At 48.6% G+C, this 18,528-nt stretch overlaps 1 protein-coding gene across 7 annotated transcripts in view; it reads left to right on the top strand.

The window, feature by feature from the left end:
• The window catches only part of lratb.1 (lecithin retinol acyltransferase b, tandem duplicate 1), a 309,269-nt gene that overhangs the window by 21,096 nt on the left and 269,645 nt on the right, over nucleotides 1-18,528 (top strand). For all 7 annotated transcript variants that reach the window (XM_070871411.1, XM_070871414.1, XM_070871416.1 and 4 more), the window contains 3 exons: nucleotides 12,350-12,450; nucleotides 15,151-15,220; nucleotides 17,684-17,814. In XM_070871411.1, the coding sequence (XP_070727512.1) occupies nucleotides 12,350-12,450; nucleotides 15,151-15,220; nucleotides 17,684-17,814 (302 nt within the window). The remainder of the gene's footprint in view (nucleotides 1-12,349; nucleotides 12,451-15,150; nucleotides 15,221-17,683; nucleotides 17,815-18,528) is intronic.

The following is an 18,528-nucleotide window of genomic DNA, read 5'->3' as shown; positions in this document are numbered from 1 at the left end:
AACTTCTTCACCCAGAGAGTGGTGATCCTGTGGAATTCTCTACCACAGAAAGTTGTTGAGGCCAATTCACTAAATATATTCAAAAAGGAGTTAGATGTAGTCCTTACTACTAGGGGGATCAAGGGGTATGGTGAGAAAGCAGGAATGGGGTACTGAAGTTGCATGTTCAGCCATGAACTCATTGAATGGCGGTGCAGGCTAGAAGGGCCGAATGGCCTGCTCCTGCACCTATTTTCTATGTTTCTATGTTTCTAATTGCATGTGGCCATTGACAGCCACGGTGTTCTCGCGGGTTGCAGCGACAATCTGCAACATGCCCTCCCTCATGTCCGTGGAGAGTGCTGCAAAGCTTGCGGGAAAAGTACCCAAGACCTCCAGGAGTTGTCGGCTGAGCTGGATGCTCTCCCTGGACAGTACCACCATGTCCAGGCATGTGTCTGCCTGTCTGTCAGCAGACCGGCTTTGCTGACTAACCCTCCGGAAAGATGGCATATGGGATTCAACCCTGGGAGCGCGTGGCTGCACACCACTTGGACCTGGGCCTCTGATTGGCCAAAGCCCGAGAATGTGTCTTGCTGGTCAGAGCTACTGGCCGCAGCTAAAAGAGGTGTTGATTGCATCGGCCCTCCCACCCATCCGGGATAGCTTCATAAATTTCCTCATCCTCGGTGTCTTCGTGGTCCCCCTCATGCACCCCCACACGATGGGCTGAGGTGGAGGCTTCCATTGACGGATGTGGTGCCTCCTCATCTGGAAATAAAAAACAACAGACGAGTGGTTAGCAGCAGGAGAGGGGACAGGGTGACATAAGGAATGTCACATAACGCAGGCTCATTTGAAGGACCGGCGATACTGCATTAAATGTAGCCCACAGATGCTGCATCACATTGCCCCTACCCAGCCCGGGGATTTTGCAGGAATTACCCTCAGTTTCGAACAGGGGATCAGCACCCCGACGGGTGGTTGACCTCCCTGAGGCACCGATCATAGCTGCCACGCGCTCCTCCAGGTCCATCTGGGGTGGACCTCCACCTGTGTGCCGCTGCTCCTGGCGCATGTGCGACAACTTTCCGTGCAAAGATGACAATGGGAATGGTTACCAGAGGGCTCTTCTGCTTTTGTGGCACACACAGATAACCATCAAAGCACTTATACCGTACTGTGTGCATTTAATACAGTCCTCTGTTTAATGGCCCTGGTAGTTGCATGTAGTTCATGAGGAAGATATCGAAGTGCAGAAACATCTTTTAAAATGTCAAAAAGCAGTCTTACTAATGTGTAACGATCAATCATGGCAAATAAGGTGCAACACTATAGCCTATCTATACCAACATGTGTCAGATTTACATTTTAAGTAATGAACGAGTGCATGAATAAAAATATTACTTACTCTGACGAACCTGCAATGGTCATTGAACTTTTTCCAACATTATTGATGGTCCCTCTTGACATTATCCACTGAGGAAACCTCCTCGGCCACGTTGGTCCACAGATGCCTTTGCACAGCTGGGAGGGGTTTACTGGCACCCCTCCGATTAAAATCCTCTCATCTACTTTGCACAGCTATGCTGAGGGCCTCGTTTGCCTCATAACTGAACTTTTGAGCTCTCTGCCTGCTGAAGTCCCCTTCCATCGTGGCTGCTTGCTCTGTGAAAAATAGCTGATTCAGCTCTGAATGTATTGCGCATACGTGGGCACACCCTGACAGCTGACCAGAATCGCGGGAAGAAGAAAATATTAAGGAAAAAAAAAAAAAAATTTGCACATGCGCAGAATGTCCATTTTTTCTTTTTTCTTCGATTGCAAATTTCGGCTCCGGCGCTGGTCACTGTTTGGCGAATTTTGCAACGTCCAGCGATAGCACTACCCTGGCGCTAAAAAAAAATTACGCCGTGATTAGTGCCCAAAAACAGGTGAAATCACTAAAACCCGAAATTCTATCCCAAGATTTGTTATAATCAAGGCACCCACTATTCTGTGATTCTACGGCTGGGGAAATTGGCACAGAATTTGTCCTGTAGCATGGAATTATAAGCAGGAGCCGAAGCGGTTTCAGAATTGGGAGCTAGACAAATGGCTGAAACAGTCAACTTTTACAGTAAACCTATTTAATACGAAAGTCTAAAGCTCTGCGTGAGACATTTCTATGAATCGAGAGGCTTCCTGTAAAAGCTGACTGTGTTTCTCCGCTGCTGATTCCCTCAGCCCTTCCGGTCCTGCTATCTCTCCTTTGCTGTTGCTGCTGATGATGATAATCCCACGGCCGCTATAACCTTAGGAATCTGAGTTGTCCCCTTTGCTGCAGGTGGCTGGCTACAGATTGGAGAGAACCTAATGGTGCTGACTAGAGGCTAGTGTGGTGGCCATGGTGAGATTAATGGCAGGGTGGCTGTGGAGGGGTGGCTACAGCTGACAATGGCTAGCTAATGGTCAGGTCAGCCGGTTATTTGGTGCTGACAGGGCAGCTGTGGCAGGCTGGCTGATGTTGAAAGGATGATAATGGGCATTGGCCCGTGAGTGGACGACAGACTCTGAAGTCACCAAAGCCCTGATCGAACCAGCTGGCCTCCAGCGGACCATGTTCCCCCCCTCTCCCCCCCCACCCCCACAACCACCTTCCTTCACCTCTGTAAATAGCTCTTTGTTCCCTCCTCTCCAAAAATAGTTGTAGCTCTAGTGGCTGTAGGCTAGCTGCTCCAGGTCTCTCCAGTTCTGCCGCTGGTTTCTGCAGTTCTTGCTTCAGTTCCTGTTCTTTGTCTCTCCTTCTCATAAGATACTGTAAGTTTATAGTTCAAGTGCTGTTCTCTAAATGCATTGTTTGTTTTCATCTGAAAAATTCTGCTGTTACATGTTTTCTAAAGCATAAATATCTGTCGGCCATTTGGTAAAGTGTGCTGCAGAATCCATCTTCATTCTCTGACTGAAGAATTTGATTTTTAGATGCTTCAGAATTCTAGGAATCTTAGTTATTAATGTATTTTACATTAATTCTGGTTATTATATGCTGCTTATCGCAAACTTTCAGTCATTAAATCCTTTCTGTAGTTGGGAGGGACCAACCACATGGTGTACACTGCCATTTTACAAATAAAATAACCCCAAGTATTAATTGAAGTGAAGGCTACAGGATGCTTTAAAACAATTGAACACCTTGAGATTGTTTTGCAGTTGTTTCAATATATCCATTAATCTCTATTTTAAAATTTACTTAAATCTGTTTTTAAAAGCCAAAGATCAAATCACTGAAAACAAAGAACATTGTGTGTGATTCCAAGATATCACATGAAGGAAACATAGGCCTAGAATTTGCTGGAGCGGGCATCCTGCGGCGTGCCCTGTTAGACTTTTTCCCTCACCCTTCAATCCGAATTCTTTTCCCTGTAAGTTGCTGGAAGTGCATGCTGACATCGGCGCGGCAAGGGCAACAGGGCATCTGGGACTGTAGTGAACGGCGGGACCAACAGTCTTAACCGATGAGATTTAAGGATTGAGAAAGAAACAGAGAAATGACAGAGAATGAGGGTGAATTAGAGTCAAATCAAGTGCAGAAAGGGAAAGAAAAATTGGATTAAGAGGGAGAAGAAAAAAGAAACTGAAAGGAAATGTAGGAAAAAAAATTAAAACATTTCAAATTATAAAAAACTCTGAATAACAATTTACTACCTGTAGGAATGGGACTCCATGGTTTCAATTGTTCCTTTTCTGCCCTGGAAAGGTTGATTAGCATTGCAGGAACATAAACGTCTTGTTAAAAAGGTACTTGCACTGTTAAATAGCAGCAATAACTTTTTGCGGCAAGTTTCGTAGGCAATTAAGGTGAAAATACAGCAAATTCATGAAACGCATGGGGAGGTTGAGGGAGAGCTGCCATTTTCACAAGGCTAATGGTGGAGCATTGCAAATCATCCAGTAACTTGTGGCAATTTGGAATTCACAGGGTATCTTCTCCTTGCCACAGGTTGCTGGAGGATTTACACATTAAACTTGCTGTTATTTTGGCAGCGAATTCTGGCCCATTTATTTTACAGCATGGCTGGTATTGAACAAAATAGAGATTCTAAAAAGTGCATTTGCAGCAGTCCAACTTTTTGCATCCATGAGCCACTTAGGTGTATATCATGGAGCCTCTTAGACCACATTTTAAAATTTTAAATCAGTGTTCTCATTAATTTGCATACATCTCAAGACACGGGTGCTTGTGGATCTAGATGTTTTGATTTAGGATTTACAGCATGAAGCAGACCTTTTCAAACCTCCAGACCCACAAAACTCAAACAGGACAAACCAGCAAGTAGACAATATAAGCACAAGTTAAATTGATTTCACTCAAGCTTCCAGAGCTGTATTGTCAGGGCTTGAAGGCTAGCAATAGGCCATAGTTCAGACTCCCCTGATAAATGGTGACAGTGCATATTGTGCCACTGACAAATGTATTTAGCATATTGAAATGTGCATTACAGCTGGCAATTGATGTTTAATGTAAATTTAGAGTGCTGACTTTTCAAACGTGTAGCGTACACCAACCCAAGGCAATGTAGGTACCATTCGGCCTTGCAGAGATAATTGCACACCAGGGAAGAAACGGCAGGAGGGGAGAGTAAGTCCTACACATCATTCCATTAAAGGCAGAAATTTCAACTTTACCATCAAAACTGCCTTCTTGACTCGTGAGGAGCAGGGAAGCAGTTCACAGGATCTCTGGAATGTCAGTGGTGTGTAGAATGAGACATCCTCATGGTTTGAGACTTTAACACTGCAGCGCCTGGAGAATCTGTGTTAGCAGACAAATAGCTGCAGGCAAAACCACTTAAACTTTCAGACTGGATTTGAGACTCCTTTTCAAAAGTGGCATTCCTTAAGTGTTCATTCCAACAAGTTGCAGCAACTTTAAAGATGGTGTACGTGTCTGTACCGGTGCCTTCTCATCCATGCATTAGCATACTCTTTTGTTACTTCAAGGGAAGACAAAAAATTTTGCATTTTGAAAATCATAAAGCTTGATGTGTATGTGTGTTTATGTCTCACGAAGGATGGCGATAAATTAGAAGTTTTAAAAAAAATCTCTTTTATGCTTGACTTTATCACTTTTGTCCTGTCCTATTTCAGGCTGTAGCTCCCATAATGAGAACTGAGAAAATCAATGGACTGTGAATTGCCTCATACCCACACACACAAATTTCAAACAAGTGCATTAAACAAAATTGTGTTTACCAACACTCTTATTTTGTTGTGGTCTTTATGTTTAGATACTTATTTGTAGACATTAAGATGAGGCATATCAGTGCTGGGGATGGAACAATTTTCCATTTGAGGTATCTAGTGTCAACACTGATGTCAGGTGAAGCTCCCTTTTTTCTAGTTTCACAATATACCTGAACTGCACCCTCAGAAGAGCTGCCCTAACCCTACCATTGCAACCTTTTCATTTTCTGCTCTTTTGAATGAAGTTGTGCCACCGTTTGTATTCAACATTGCAATTTTTTATATATCACTAGTGGTACAGCCAAAGCCATATTTGATGTAATAGTTCCGATGGTCCGAGTTCCGATGGGCCGAGTTCCGATGTCCCGAGTTCCGAGTTCCGATGGCCCGAGTTGAATTCCGATGGCCCGAGTTCCGATGGCCTGAATTCCGATGGCCCGAGTTCCGATGGCCTGAGTTCCGATGTACCGAGTTCCGATGGCTCGAGTTCCAATGGCCCAATGTCCCGAGTTCCGATGGCCCGATGTCCCGAGTTCCGAGTTCTGATGGCCCGAGTTCCGATGTCCCGAGTTCCGAGTTCATGTGGCCCGAGTTCCGATGGCCTGAGTTTCGAGTTCCGATGGCCCGAGTTCTGATGGCCCGAGTTCCGATGGCTCGAGTTCCGATGGCCCGATGTCCCGAGTTCCGAGTTCCGATGGCTTGAGTTCCGATGGCCCGAGTTGAATTCCGATGGCCCGAGTTCCGATGTCCCGAGTTCCGATGTCCCGAGTTCCGATGGCCTGAGTTCCGATGGCCCGCGTTCCAAGTTCTGATGGCCTGAGTTTCGAGTTCCGATGGCCCGAGTTCCGATGGCCCGAGTTCCAATGGTCCTAGTTCCGATATCCCGAGTTCCGATGGCCCAAGTTCCGATGGCCTGAGTTTCGAGTTCCAATGGCCCTAGTTCCGATGGCCTGAGTTTCGATGGCCTGATGTCCCGAGTTCCGATGGCCCGAGTTCCGATGGTCCTAGTTCCAATGGCCCGAGTTCCGATGGTCCTAGTTCCGATGGTCCTAGTTCCGATGGTCCTAGTTCCGATGGCCCAATGGCCGTAGTTCTGATGTCCCAAGTTCCGATGGCCCGAGTTCCAATGGCCGTGTTCCGATGGTCCTAGTTCCGATGACACAGTGTCCTGAGTTCCGATGGCCCGCATTCCGATGGCCCGATTTCCGATGGCCCAAGTTCCAAGTTCCGAATGCCTGAGTTCCAATGGCCCGAATTCTGAATGGCCCGCATTCTGATGACCCGAGTTCCGATGGCCCGAGTTCTGATGGCCCGAGTTCCACGTTCCGATGGCCTGAGTTCCAATCGCCCGAATTCCGAATGGCCAGAGTTCTGATGGCCCGAGTTCCGAGTTCCGATGGCCTGAGTTCCGAGTTCCGATGGCCCGAGTTCCGATGGACTGATGTCCCGAGTTCCGATGGCCCGAGTTCCGATGACCTGATGTCCCGAGTTCCAATGTCCCGAGATGAATTCCGATGGCCCGAGTTCTGATGACCCGAGATGAATTCCGATGGCTCGAGTTCTGAGTTCCAATGGCCCGAATTCCAAGTTCCGATGGCCTGAGTTCCGATGGCCCGAATTCCAAGTTCCGATGGCCCGAGTTCCGATGGCCCGATGTCCCGAGTTCCGAGTTCCGATGGCCTGAGTTCCGATGGCCCGAGTTCCGATGTCCCGAGTTCCGAGTTCCGATGGCCTGAGTTCTGATGGCCCGATGTCCCGAGTTCCGATAGCCCGAGTTCCAATGGTCCTAGTTCCGATGGCCCGAGTTCCGTTGGTCCTAGTTCCGATGGCCCGAGTTCTGATGGTCCGAGTTCCGATGGTCCTAGTTCCGATGGTCCTTGTTCCGATGGTCCTTGTTCCGATGACCCAATGGCCTGTGTTCCGATGTCCGAAGTTCCGATGGCCCGAGTTCCAATGGTCCAAGTTCCAAGTTCCTATGGCCTGAGTTCCAATGGCCCGAATTCTGAATGGCCCGAGTTCTGATGACCCGAGTTCCGATGGCCCGAGTTCTGATGGCCCGAGTTCACGTTCCGATGGCCTGAGTTCCAATGGCCCGAATTCCGAATGGCCAGAGTTCTGATGACCCGAGTTCCGAGTTCCGATGGCCTGAGTTCCGAGTTCCGATGGCTCGAGTTCCGATGGCCCGATGTCCCGAGTTCCGATGGCCCGAGTTCCAATGGTCCTAGCTCCGATGGCCCGAGTTCCGTTGGTCCTAGTTCCGATGGCCCGAGTTCTGATGGTCCGAGTTCCGATGGCCCGAGTTCCAATGGTCCTAGTTCCGATGGCTCGAGTTCCGTTGGTCCTAGTTCCGATGGCCCGAGTTCCGATAGTCCTTGTTCCGATGGTCCTTGTTCCGATGGCCCAATGGCTGGAGTTCTGATGTCCCAAGTTCCGATGGTCCGAGTTACAATGGCCGAGTTTCGATGGTCCTAGTTCCGATGACCCAATGGCCCGCGTTCCGATGGCCCGCATTCCGATGGCCCGATTTCCGATGGCCCAAGTTCCAAGTTCCGATGGCCTGAGTTCCAATGGCCCGAATTCTGAATGGCCCGAGTTCTAATGACCCTAGTTCCGATGGCCCGAGTTCTGATGGCCCGAGTTCCACATTCCGAAGGCCTGCGTTCCAATCGCCCGAATTCCGAATGGCCAGAGTTCTGATGACCCGAGTTCCGATGGCCTGAGTTCTGAGTTCCGATGGCTCGAGTTCCGATGGCCCGATGTCCCGAGTTCCGAGTTCATATGACCCGAGTTCCGATGGCCTGAGTTTCGAGTTCTGATGGCCCGAGTTCCGATGGCCCGAGTCCAGATGGCCCGATGTCCCGAGTTCCGAGTTCCGATGGCCCGAGTTCCGATGTCCCGAGTTCCGAGTGCCGATGGTCTGAGTTCCGATGGCCCGAATTCCGAAGTCACGAGTTGAATTCCGATGGCCTGAGTTCCGATGTCCCGAGTTCCGATGTCCCGAGTTCCGATGTCCCGAGTACCGATGGCCTGAGTTCCGATGGCCCGAGTTCCAAGTTCCGATGGCCTGACTTTCGAGTTCTGATGGCCCAAGTTCCGATGGCCTGAGTTTCGAGTTTCAATGGCCCGAGTTTCGAGTTCCGATGGCCCAAGTTCCGATGGCCTGAGTTTCGAGTTTCAATGGCCCGAGTTCCGATAGCCCGAAGTCCCGAGTTCCGATGGCCCGAGTTCCAATGGTCCTAGTTCCGATATCCCGAGTTCCGATGGCTCAAGTTCCGATGGCTTGAGTTTCGAGTTCCAATGGCCCTAGTTCTGATGGCCTGCGTTTCGATGGCCTGATGTCCCGAGTTCCGATGGCCCAAGTTCCGATGGTCCTAGTTCCGATGGCCCGAGATCCGATGGTCCTAGTTCCGATGGTCCTAGTTCCGATGGTCCTAGTTCTGATGGCCCGAGTTCCGATGGCCCGAGTTCCGATGGTCCGAGTTCCGATGGTCCTAGTTCCTATGGTCCTTGTTCCAATGGCCCAATGGCCGGAGTTCTGATGTCCCAAGTTCCGATGAGTTCCAATGGCGAGTTCCGATGATCCTAGTTCCGATGACCCAATGGCCTGAGTTCCGATGGCCCGCATTCCGATGGCCCAAGTTCCGAAGGCCTGACTTCCAATGGCCCGAATTCTGAATGGCCCGAGTTCCGATGGCCCGAGTTCTGATGGCCCGAGTTCCACGTTCCGATGGCCTGAGTTCCAATCGCCTGAATTCCGAATGGCCAGAGTTCTGATGATCCGAGTTCCGATGGCCCGAGTTCCGATGGCCTGATGTCCCGAGTTCCGATGGCCCGAGTTCCGATGGCCTGATGTCCCGAGTTCCGATGGCCCGAGATGAAATCCAATGGCCCGAGTTCTGATGACCCGAGATGAATTCCGATGGCTCGAGTTCTGAGTTCTGATGGCCCGAATTCCAAGTTACGATGGCCTGAGTTCCGATGGCCCGAATTCCAAGTTCCGATGCCCCGAGTTCCGATGGCCCGATGTCCCGAGTTCCGAGTTCCGATGGCCTTAGTTCCGATGGCCTGAGTTCTGATGTCCCGAGTTCCGAGTTCCGATGGCCTGAATTCCGATGGCCCGAATTCCGATGGCCCGAGTTGAATTCCGATGGCCTGAGTTCCGATGTCCCGAGTTCCGATGGCCTGAGTTCCGATGGCCCGAGTTCCAAGTTCCGATGGCCTGAGTTTTGATGGCCCGATGTCCCGAGTTCCGATGGCCCGAGTTCCAATGGTCCCAGTTCCAATATCCCGAGTTCCAATGGCCCAAGTTCCGATGGCCTGAGTTTCGAGTTCCGATGGCCCTAGTTCCGATGGCCTGAGTTTCGATGGCCTAATGTCCCGAGTTCCGATGGGCCGAGTTCCGATGGCCCGATTTCTGATGGCCCATGTTCCAAGTTCCGATGGCCTGAGTTCCAATGGCCCGAATTCTGAATGGCCCGAGTTCTGATGACCCGAGTTCCGATGGCCTGAGTTCTGATGGCTCGAGTTCCAAGTTCCGATGGCCTGAGTTCCAATGGCCCGAATTCTGAATGGCCCGAGTTCTGATGACCCGAGTTCCTATGGCCAGAGTTCTGATGGCCCGAGTTCCAAGTTCCGATGGCCTGAGTTCCAATGGCCCGAATTCTGAATGGCCTGAGTTCTGATGACCCGAGTTCCGAGTTCCGATGGCCTGAGTTCCGAGTTCCGATGGCCCGAGTTCCGATGGCCTGATGTCCCGAGTTCCGATGGCCCGAGATAAATTCCGATGGCCCGAGTTCTGATGACCCGAGATGAATTCTGATGGCTCGAGTTCTGACTTCCGATGGTCCGAATTCCAAGTTCCGATGGCCTGAGTTCCGATGGCCCGAATTCCAAGTTCCGATGGCCTGAGTTCCGATGGCCCGAATTCCAAGATGCAATGGCCTGAGTTTCGATGGCCCGAGTTCCGAGTTCCGATGGCCCAAGTTCCGATGGCCTGATGTCCCGAGTTCCGTTGGCCCAAATTCCGATGGCCCGAGATGAATTTCGATGGCCCGAGTTCCAATGGCCCGAGTTCTGATGGCCTGATGCCCCAAGTTCCGATGGCCCAATGTCCCGAGTTCCGATGGCTCGCGTTCCGATAGTCTGAGTTTTGATGGCCTGATGTCCCGAGCTCCGATGGCCTGATGTCCCAAGTTCCAATGGCCCAAGTTCCAAAGGCCTGAGTTTCGATGGCCTGATGTCCCGAGTTCCGATGGCCCGAGTTCTGATGTCCCGATGTTCCGATTTCCGATGTCCCGAGTTCCGATGGTTCTCGTTCCGATGGTCCGAGTTCCGATGGCCCGAGTTCCGATGGTCCTAGTTCCGATGGCCCTAGTTCCGATGGTCCGAGTTCCAGTGTCCCGGGTTCTGATGGCTGAGTGCCGATGGCCCGAGTTCTGATGGCTGAGTTCCGATGGCCCGAGTTCCGATGGCCCTAGTTCCGATGGCCCTAGTTCCGATGGTCCGAGTTCCGATGGCCCGAGTTCCGATGGTCCTAGTTCCGATGGCCCTAGTTCCGATGGTCCGAGTTCCAATGGCCCGAGTTCTGATGGCTGAGTTCCGATGGCCCTAGTTCTGATGGCTGATTTCCGATGGCCCGAGTTCCGATGGCCCTAGTTCCGATGGCCCTAGTTCCGATGGTCCGAGTTCCAATGGCCTAGTTCCGATGGTCCTAGTTCCAATGGCCCAATGGCCGGAGTTATGTCCCAAGCTCCGATGGCCCGAGTTCCAATGGCTGAGTTCCGATGCTCCTAGTTCCGATGGCCCAATGGCCCGAGTTCTGATGTCCTGCGTTCCGATGGCCCGAATTCCGATGGCCCGAGTTCCAAGTTCTGATGGCCTGAGTTCCAATGGCCCGAATTCCGAATGGCCCGAGTTCTGATGACCCGAGTTGAATTCCGATGGCCCGAGTTCTGAGTTCCAATGGCCTGAGTTCCGAGTTCCAATGGCTCGAGTTCCGATGGCCCGAGATGAATTCTGATGGCCCGAATTCCGAGTTCCGATGGCCTGAGTTACGATGGCCTGAATTCCAAGTTCCGATGGCCTGAGTTCCGATGGCCCGAATTCCAAGTTCCGATGGCCTGAGTTCCGATGGCCCGAGTTCTGAGTTCTGATGGCCTGAGTTTCGATGGCCCGAGATGAATTCCGATGGCCCGAGTTCCGATGGCCCGAATTCCGATGGCCGGAGATGAATTCCGATGGCCCGAGTTCCGATGGCTCGAGTTCGATGGCCTGTGTTTTGATGGCCTGATGTCCCGAGTTCCGATGGCCCGAGTTTCGAGGGCCCGAATTCGGAGTCCCGATGGCCTGGATTCTGATGGCCAGAGTTGAATTCCGATGGCCCGATGTCCGAAGTTCCGATGGCCCAAGTTCCGATGGCCCGAGATGAATTCTGATGGCCTGAATTCCAAGTTCCGATGGCCCAAGTTCCGAGTTCCGATGGCCCAAGTTCCGAGTTGCGATGGCCCGAGTTCCGAGTTGCGATGACCCAAGTTTTGATGGCCTGAGTTCCTAAGGCCTGATGTCCCGAGTTCCGATGTCCCGAGTTTTGATGGTCCGAGTTCCGAAGGTCCTAGTTCCAATGTCCCGAGTTCCGATGTTCCGAGTTGCGATGGCCCGAGTTGCGATGGCCCTAGACTAAAATGCTATTTTGTGCTGAACTGTTGGCAGTTTTGTGCTTTGCCCACTGGGAGAAGACTTGTAATAGTCCAAACTTATTTTGTAAATAAACATAAACATTAAATTTCACCTCAGTTAACTTCTCGTCAAAAGATTTTTACTCGAACTTTGAAGAAAGAAAATGTGCCATAAAATTCCATCAGAAATTCAGTGTTGCTGTTCATCAGAGCGGGGTAGTAACACGATGCATGAGATCAGATAGAACAAGGAAAGCAAGAATTACAAATGCATCAGACACATCTAAACACATTCAAGCATTTATTTTGTTTGGAGATATATTCATGTGTAGCATAACACGAATAAAATAAATAGTGGGAGATCAATAATGTGCATTTTAGTGAGGGTAGGTGCATATTGATGATCTAACATGAAATATTTCTGCGTATGTGTAAATATGTATCCAAAAATAATTTTCACTTGTCTTCTTTAGTTCCACAGCTGGTATTTGGTGGGAACCTGGATTTTCTGGTGTTTGATTACCTGTCTGAAATCACCATGTCACTGCTTGCTGCTGCTAAAGCCAAATCTCCTGTGAGCATGTTTCTATTATTAAAACAATAAGAGAGTAGTCAGGTTGTAGTACACAATGGCCGGAATTTTAATTTGGAAGTGGTTAGGGGGGTGGCGAGAGCGGGGGGGCCGGGGGGGGTGCGGTGGCGAGAGTGGCGGGGGCGGGGGTATGGAAACTGGTCGGGAAACCCGTGAGAATGGGTTTCCTGCAGGCCCTGCCGAATTCAACGGCAGGCCTGATTAGTATTTAAAATCACTTTCCCGTCCGCAGCCAGCAGATGGAGAGGCTAGCTGGCTGTCAGGCGGGTTGGCCTGCGGCACCAGGCTGCAGAGAGGAGGGAGGAGTGGATTGGCGGGGGAATCGAGGACTGGAGGGGGGCAGGTCGGAAGGTGATTGGGGACCGGAATATCGAGGACCGGATAGGGGGCAAGACTGAAGGCCAGAGGGTGATCGGGGACCGGAAGATGATTGGAGTCCAGAGGGGGGCAGGACTGAAGGCCAGAGGGTGATCGGGGACCGGAGGGTGATCGGGGATGGAGGGGGAATTGGGCAGGTGGAATGGTGGCCTCTTGAGGGGGTTGGGGGTGGCGTTCCTGGTTGACAAGGCACGAACGCTGGACCAGCAATTGAGGAAAGTTGCTTATCTCCTGGATCCAGCAGTCCTCACCTCCCTTTAGATGACAGGTTCCGCAAGTCCAGGGAACCCTGCCCGTCCACAGTTAAATTTCAATTTATTATAATGAGGCTGTGTCTTATGGTGATCCACCATTTTAAATTCGAAGTGACTGCTGCCAATGAACCAGAAACTGCGCAAAAGCATTCTGTACATAAATGTCAGGTCCTAAATTTGAAAAAGTAACATTCACCACAATAGACAGAGACCTGATAGCAATAATCACACTCAACAAGAGTGCAATAAAACACTCACAAGCTGATAACAATCTGTCACATTTCCTCGTTAAATTGTACTGGAAGTTTTAGCAGTTCATTCTGATGAATTAATCATACTGCTGCCACTCTCTTCTTGCATTCCTTGTCCGCGTTCCCTCTTGTTTTCCTCCCCAGTCTCTTTGTCTAGCGGTCCTCTCTCTATCTCTCCGCACTGTCTCTACTCTCTTTCTCAATGATCCTTTTCTCAGCCAATTAATTCCTAACATCCTGCGCCTGTATTCTGTTCACCAGCCGCGTGTTCAAACTACAACAGACAGAGGACCTGATGGCGATAAGCACACTCCGCGAGATTACAATAAGCTGACAACATCCTAATATCACCTTGGTGTCACATTACAAATCTCACAATACCTGAAATTTCTACCCCTCACCGTTTTCTATCACTAATCTGTGGGTAGTCCGGCAAGAACAAACAAAAAAAAAAACACTGGAACTGTGCAACTACTTTGTGTCATTGGTAGCAGTCACGTCCTATTCAAAATGCCAACCCGAGTTCTGTGAGCGGCTTGGCTGCCCGCCCCCCCCATCCCGCCTCCATTAAAACCAGAAGTGGGTGGATTGGGGTCAGGATTCAGATTTTTAACTCATTAACCTCCCACCCGACCCCAACCCACCCATTTTTGGGATTAAAATTCCCTCAAATGTATCCAAACGTGCTTTTGGGAGGGTGGGTGGGGAGGCGGGGGGACGCGGGAAAAGGGGACATTAATATACCTTCCCTAAGAAACTATGCTCTTTTAGGGAGACAAGTTAGTTAATTCTAGGGCAGCCTTCACGGATGGTACCAAAGATGTATTTTTCTTTTTGCTCAATATTTTAGAAGGGGTGCTGCTTTAGGTGGTGTGAGGGGGAACTCGCATAGTTATGGTATTTTTCACCATGCAGATAAGTTCCTAGCTAGGAGTAGTGATAAATCCCTTCTAGCCCACTGGTGCAGGGCACATGTTCAGAGGAGTTACTGGTCAGTATAATTACTAAATAGACCCAGTCAGGTCTTGAAAGCCCTCTGAAAGTGTCCGGTGTGAAGCAACGATATCAGCCACTCTAGAAACCATCACTGTCCTTGGTACTTCCTCCAGGTATCTATGAATCTCTTGGGGTTGTCACTGTCCCCAGCGTGTTCTGCATGTTCAAGGAAACGTTCTGCAGTGTGTTGCAGATGCAGATAGTGGACTGGTCACACTTCTCCATCATCATAACTGTATACATGGAAATTGTCTCCACAGCCTCCACATGAGATTGATGCTCCCTGAATGACTGGGCCCCTGAGGTCCTTGGGCTCCTCAGCCGAGGGCTATCGTTTCTTCACCTTCTGAGGATCAAATTGACGAAGGGCGGCTTTTCCACTTCTTTCTTTGAAGATCTAAATTATGTGCAGGTTTTATTGGATCATGCACCTCCCTTGGCCTAATGGGTTGTGGGTGACTTGTTTCCATATTTTTGCTAATATCACTTTGCCAGAGCTGTACCTCAGCAGCGATTCTCCTCAAATTTTTGTTTTCCTACAGTGGGGGAGGGATGGGCACCTAGCCTTTGCTGGGCAACTCTCTGCAGTTGCATGGCTAAGATGGGAACTCGCCTCCCGTGAGAAACTGAACCTGCATTTCTCCACTCGACTTCCGTATATGTGTGCCCCAGTGCAATGTGTCAATGACCTGTGTTTTTTCTTGATTTTTAGTATGTCTTTGCATTGTGATTATTGAATAACATTTCTTAACTATGATTTATTCCCATGTTTACAGAAATAATAATGTCTATTTATTTTTCAGAACCATGGATATGTGCCTGATTTTGTGCAGATTGCAATGGCCCCATTTATTAAGGATATTCACAAAAGAGGTAATGGAGTTACAATTACTTTTATTTTCTTACTGCTTTTATCAATAAGTTAACTGCAGTTTATAGTCTTACAGCCCAACTAACTAAAAGAAAAATGACAAAATTAGATGTTTCCCTTGTATCCACTGGTCTCCTGTGTTATTTTTTTCAGGAAATCGCAAAGCATACAAATTTGCTGCCTCCTTTTCCCTCTCGCACCACCTAGAATTTAGCACAGATTTGCCTTAAATTGGCACTGTTATTCAGAAAGGCCATAAGAATGACTGGTATGAGAGAATGAAAAAGTTCGCATTGGAGCAACATGGAGTGCTCTTCTGAGGATTAAACTAAGGCACCGTTTTGGGACAGAGTAGAGGGACCTTTAACCCTACATCAGAGCCATACTTTGCCTGAATTTGGACTGTTTGAGCATGTTGGTTTTCCAAAGTGTGAAATGTTCCATTCTGTAGACTTGATAATCCTCACTTCAAAACTTTACCAAAAAATAAACAAAAATATTTCCTGACTGGGAACTGGAAAAACGCTATGTCACAAGGCAATGTAAAACTAAAAATTAGGAACATAGGAGCAGGAGACAGGCATTCAGCCCCTCGAGCCTATTCCACAATTCATTCTATGTCAGCCGTGGCTGAGTGGGTAGCACTCTCGCGTCTGAGTCAGAAGATTGTGGGTTCAAGTCCCACTCAATATCTAGGCTGACACCCCAGTGCAGTGCTGAGGGGGCGCTGCACTGTCGGAGGTGCCGAAGGAGCGCTGCACTGTTGGAGGTGCCATCTTTCGGATGAGACGTTAAACCGAGGCCCCGTCTGCTCTCTTAGGTGGACGTAAAAGATCCCATGGCACTATTTCGAAGAAGAGCAGGGGAGTTATCTCCAGTGTCCTGGCCAATATTTATCCCTCAATCAACATAACAAAAACAGATTATCTGGTCATTATCACATTGCTGTTTGTGGCGGTTTGCTTGTGCGCAAATTGGCTGCCGCGTTTCCTATATTTAAACAGTGACTACATTTTAAAAAGTACTTCATTGGCTGTAAAGCGTTTTGAGATGTCTGGTGGTCGTGAAAGGCGCCATATAAATCCAAGTCTTTCTTTCTAATCCATTCAAATAAGGTCCACAAAGCAGGAAAACTTTAAATAGATCTTTTATTGTGGGACACTTTACACCATGGTCCTACACACATACCCTTTTCTCCGCATGGAGCTCCTTGACAAATGAATGAAGACTGTTGTACACTCCCCGCTCTTAATGGTCCCACTTCAAACTGCCACCCTAGGTCCTCTTATACTCTTGTGTTTCTCCAGTGTCTCTAAACAAAGTAGAACAAATACAACGAAATACAGGACAGGTCCCTTATTCTAACAAATAATATACTTACAGTGTGCACCAAATACTGGCTGATATCCTTTTACTAAGTGGCAATTTCCTTGTTCATGAATTATGAGGTCAATTTCACCAAAATAAAAACTAAATAAAGATAATTTTAGATTCAGTATCGGCCACTGAGAAATCAAAAATTACAAGTTTCCCCAATGGCTCATTTGATAAAGGCCCAGTTCAGAACTTTCCAGCAAGTTGCCAGATTTGAATACTGAGCTTCACTGAGCTAGCTGATATCAACTAGGGCACCAATAGAGGCTTGAATTGGCTTCAGCAGTCTGGGCTTTGAAAGGGGAAATATTAGCCAGTGTCCCCACTCCAGTTTGCATCAATTGGTAGCACTCTTGTCAGAAGGTTGTGGGTTCAAGCTCCATTTCAGACTGTACACTACACAATCTCAGCTGACACTTCCATGCAGTGCTGAGAGAATATGGTATTGCTGGAGGTGGCCTGTGGTGGATGTAAAAGACCCCATGGCACAATTCAGAGACGTGCAGGGAGTTCTTGTAGTGCTCGGGACAGTATTGTTCCTTCAACCAACACCTCCAAAAACAGATTAACTAGGCATAGCTTCATTTGCTGTTTGAGCAGCCTTGGAGGGTTCAGATTGGCAGCAGCAATTACCTACAAAACAATGGTAACTACACTTAAAAAGTAGTCAATTTCTGTATGAAACTTTGTGGTGTCCTGAGTACATGCTGAGACACTATAAAACTGTAAGTCTGTTTGCTCTTCCTGATCACTATTCACTGAAGGTTGCTGGGAAGTGCATATATATATATATATATATGGATATTGGTTGAGGACCAAATCAGGCTCAGCCATGATGCCTCCACGGTCAGATACATGGCTGACTCTCGCTAGCTCGGCTCACAAATGAAGAGTTGATGCTAAGACAAAGAATCAGAGGTTGTCAGGCAGTTGTGAGCCCAAAAGTCAATACCTTTTAGAAGAGGAAAGTAGGAGGCGGGAGGGGGGGGGGAAAGAAATCAAAATGACAGCCGATAAAAATGTTATTTTAAACTTTTGAACGTGTTGGAAAAACAAATCCCCTAAAGGTACTTCATTTTTGCTGACTTCAGGTATCCGTGTGGTCTGCAATGCTGGAGGTGTGAACCCTCACGCCTGCGCTGCTGCTCTACAGGAGGTAGTTAAAAAAGCAGATCTGGACTTGAAGATTGCAGTTGTGACAGGAGATGATCTAATGTTGATGGTATGTAGAAATTGTATTTTCTTTAATAAGACATCAACAAAAAGGAACATCAGATAGTTTCTCCTGCATGATTATCTACAGTGTGCACAATTTGTTAAACTTTATCTCGTCAGAAACAGATGGTTTACATGAAAATAACCAGCTGTTTTATGATCACAATTTTGCTTGCTTATGTAGAAAGATGGATTGTAACCAAAATGTGAAGTAGTACTTGTATGGAAAAAATAATATACTGGCTAACTAGAATAGATTTTGGTTCCCTGATCCTATTCTCATCCATGTTGACACATGCACGTTCCAGCAAGAGTCACTGGGGCTGAAATTCAGCTTCTGGAAAAGGTCTGTTGCTGCTGGAAAGCGGCGGAGTCAAGTGGCCGCCGACTTCCGGTCCAATGGCCGCCGCCAGTGAAATTGTCCTTGGGGGTTTTTGCAGCGGTGTTCACTTCCATCCCGCTACCCCCACGCCTGCCGCGGTATTGTGGATGTGGCCTTAATGACGCATCAGAGCGCGCACTGCTGCCTCTCTGCCCCAGAAGCTATATTAACTATAAAAAAAACAACCTGCTGCCTGACGGTGCCCCTGACAGCTTGTTGTGTCAGAGCACTGTGCCGGGCTGCTCAAGACCACCAGTGGAGGAGAAAGGATTTTTTTTGAAATCGCGATTTTTTTTGGAGGAAAAGGTTTCGCACTTGTGAGAGATTGTTTGGAGTTGC

This window comes from Pristiophorus japonicus, chromosome 2, assembly GCF_044704955.1.
Source record: "Pristiophorus japonicus isolate sPriJap1 chromosome 2, sPriJap1.hap1, whole genome shotgun sequence".
Lineage (NCBI taxonomy): Eukaryota > Metazoa > Chordata > Chondrichthyes > Pristiophoridae > Pristiophorus > Pristiophorus japonicus.
Note: the sequence above shows the minus strand (reverse complement) of the source record. Positions and strands in the feature narration are given on the sequence as shown.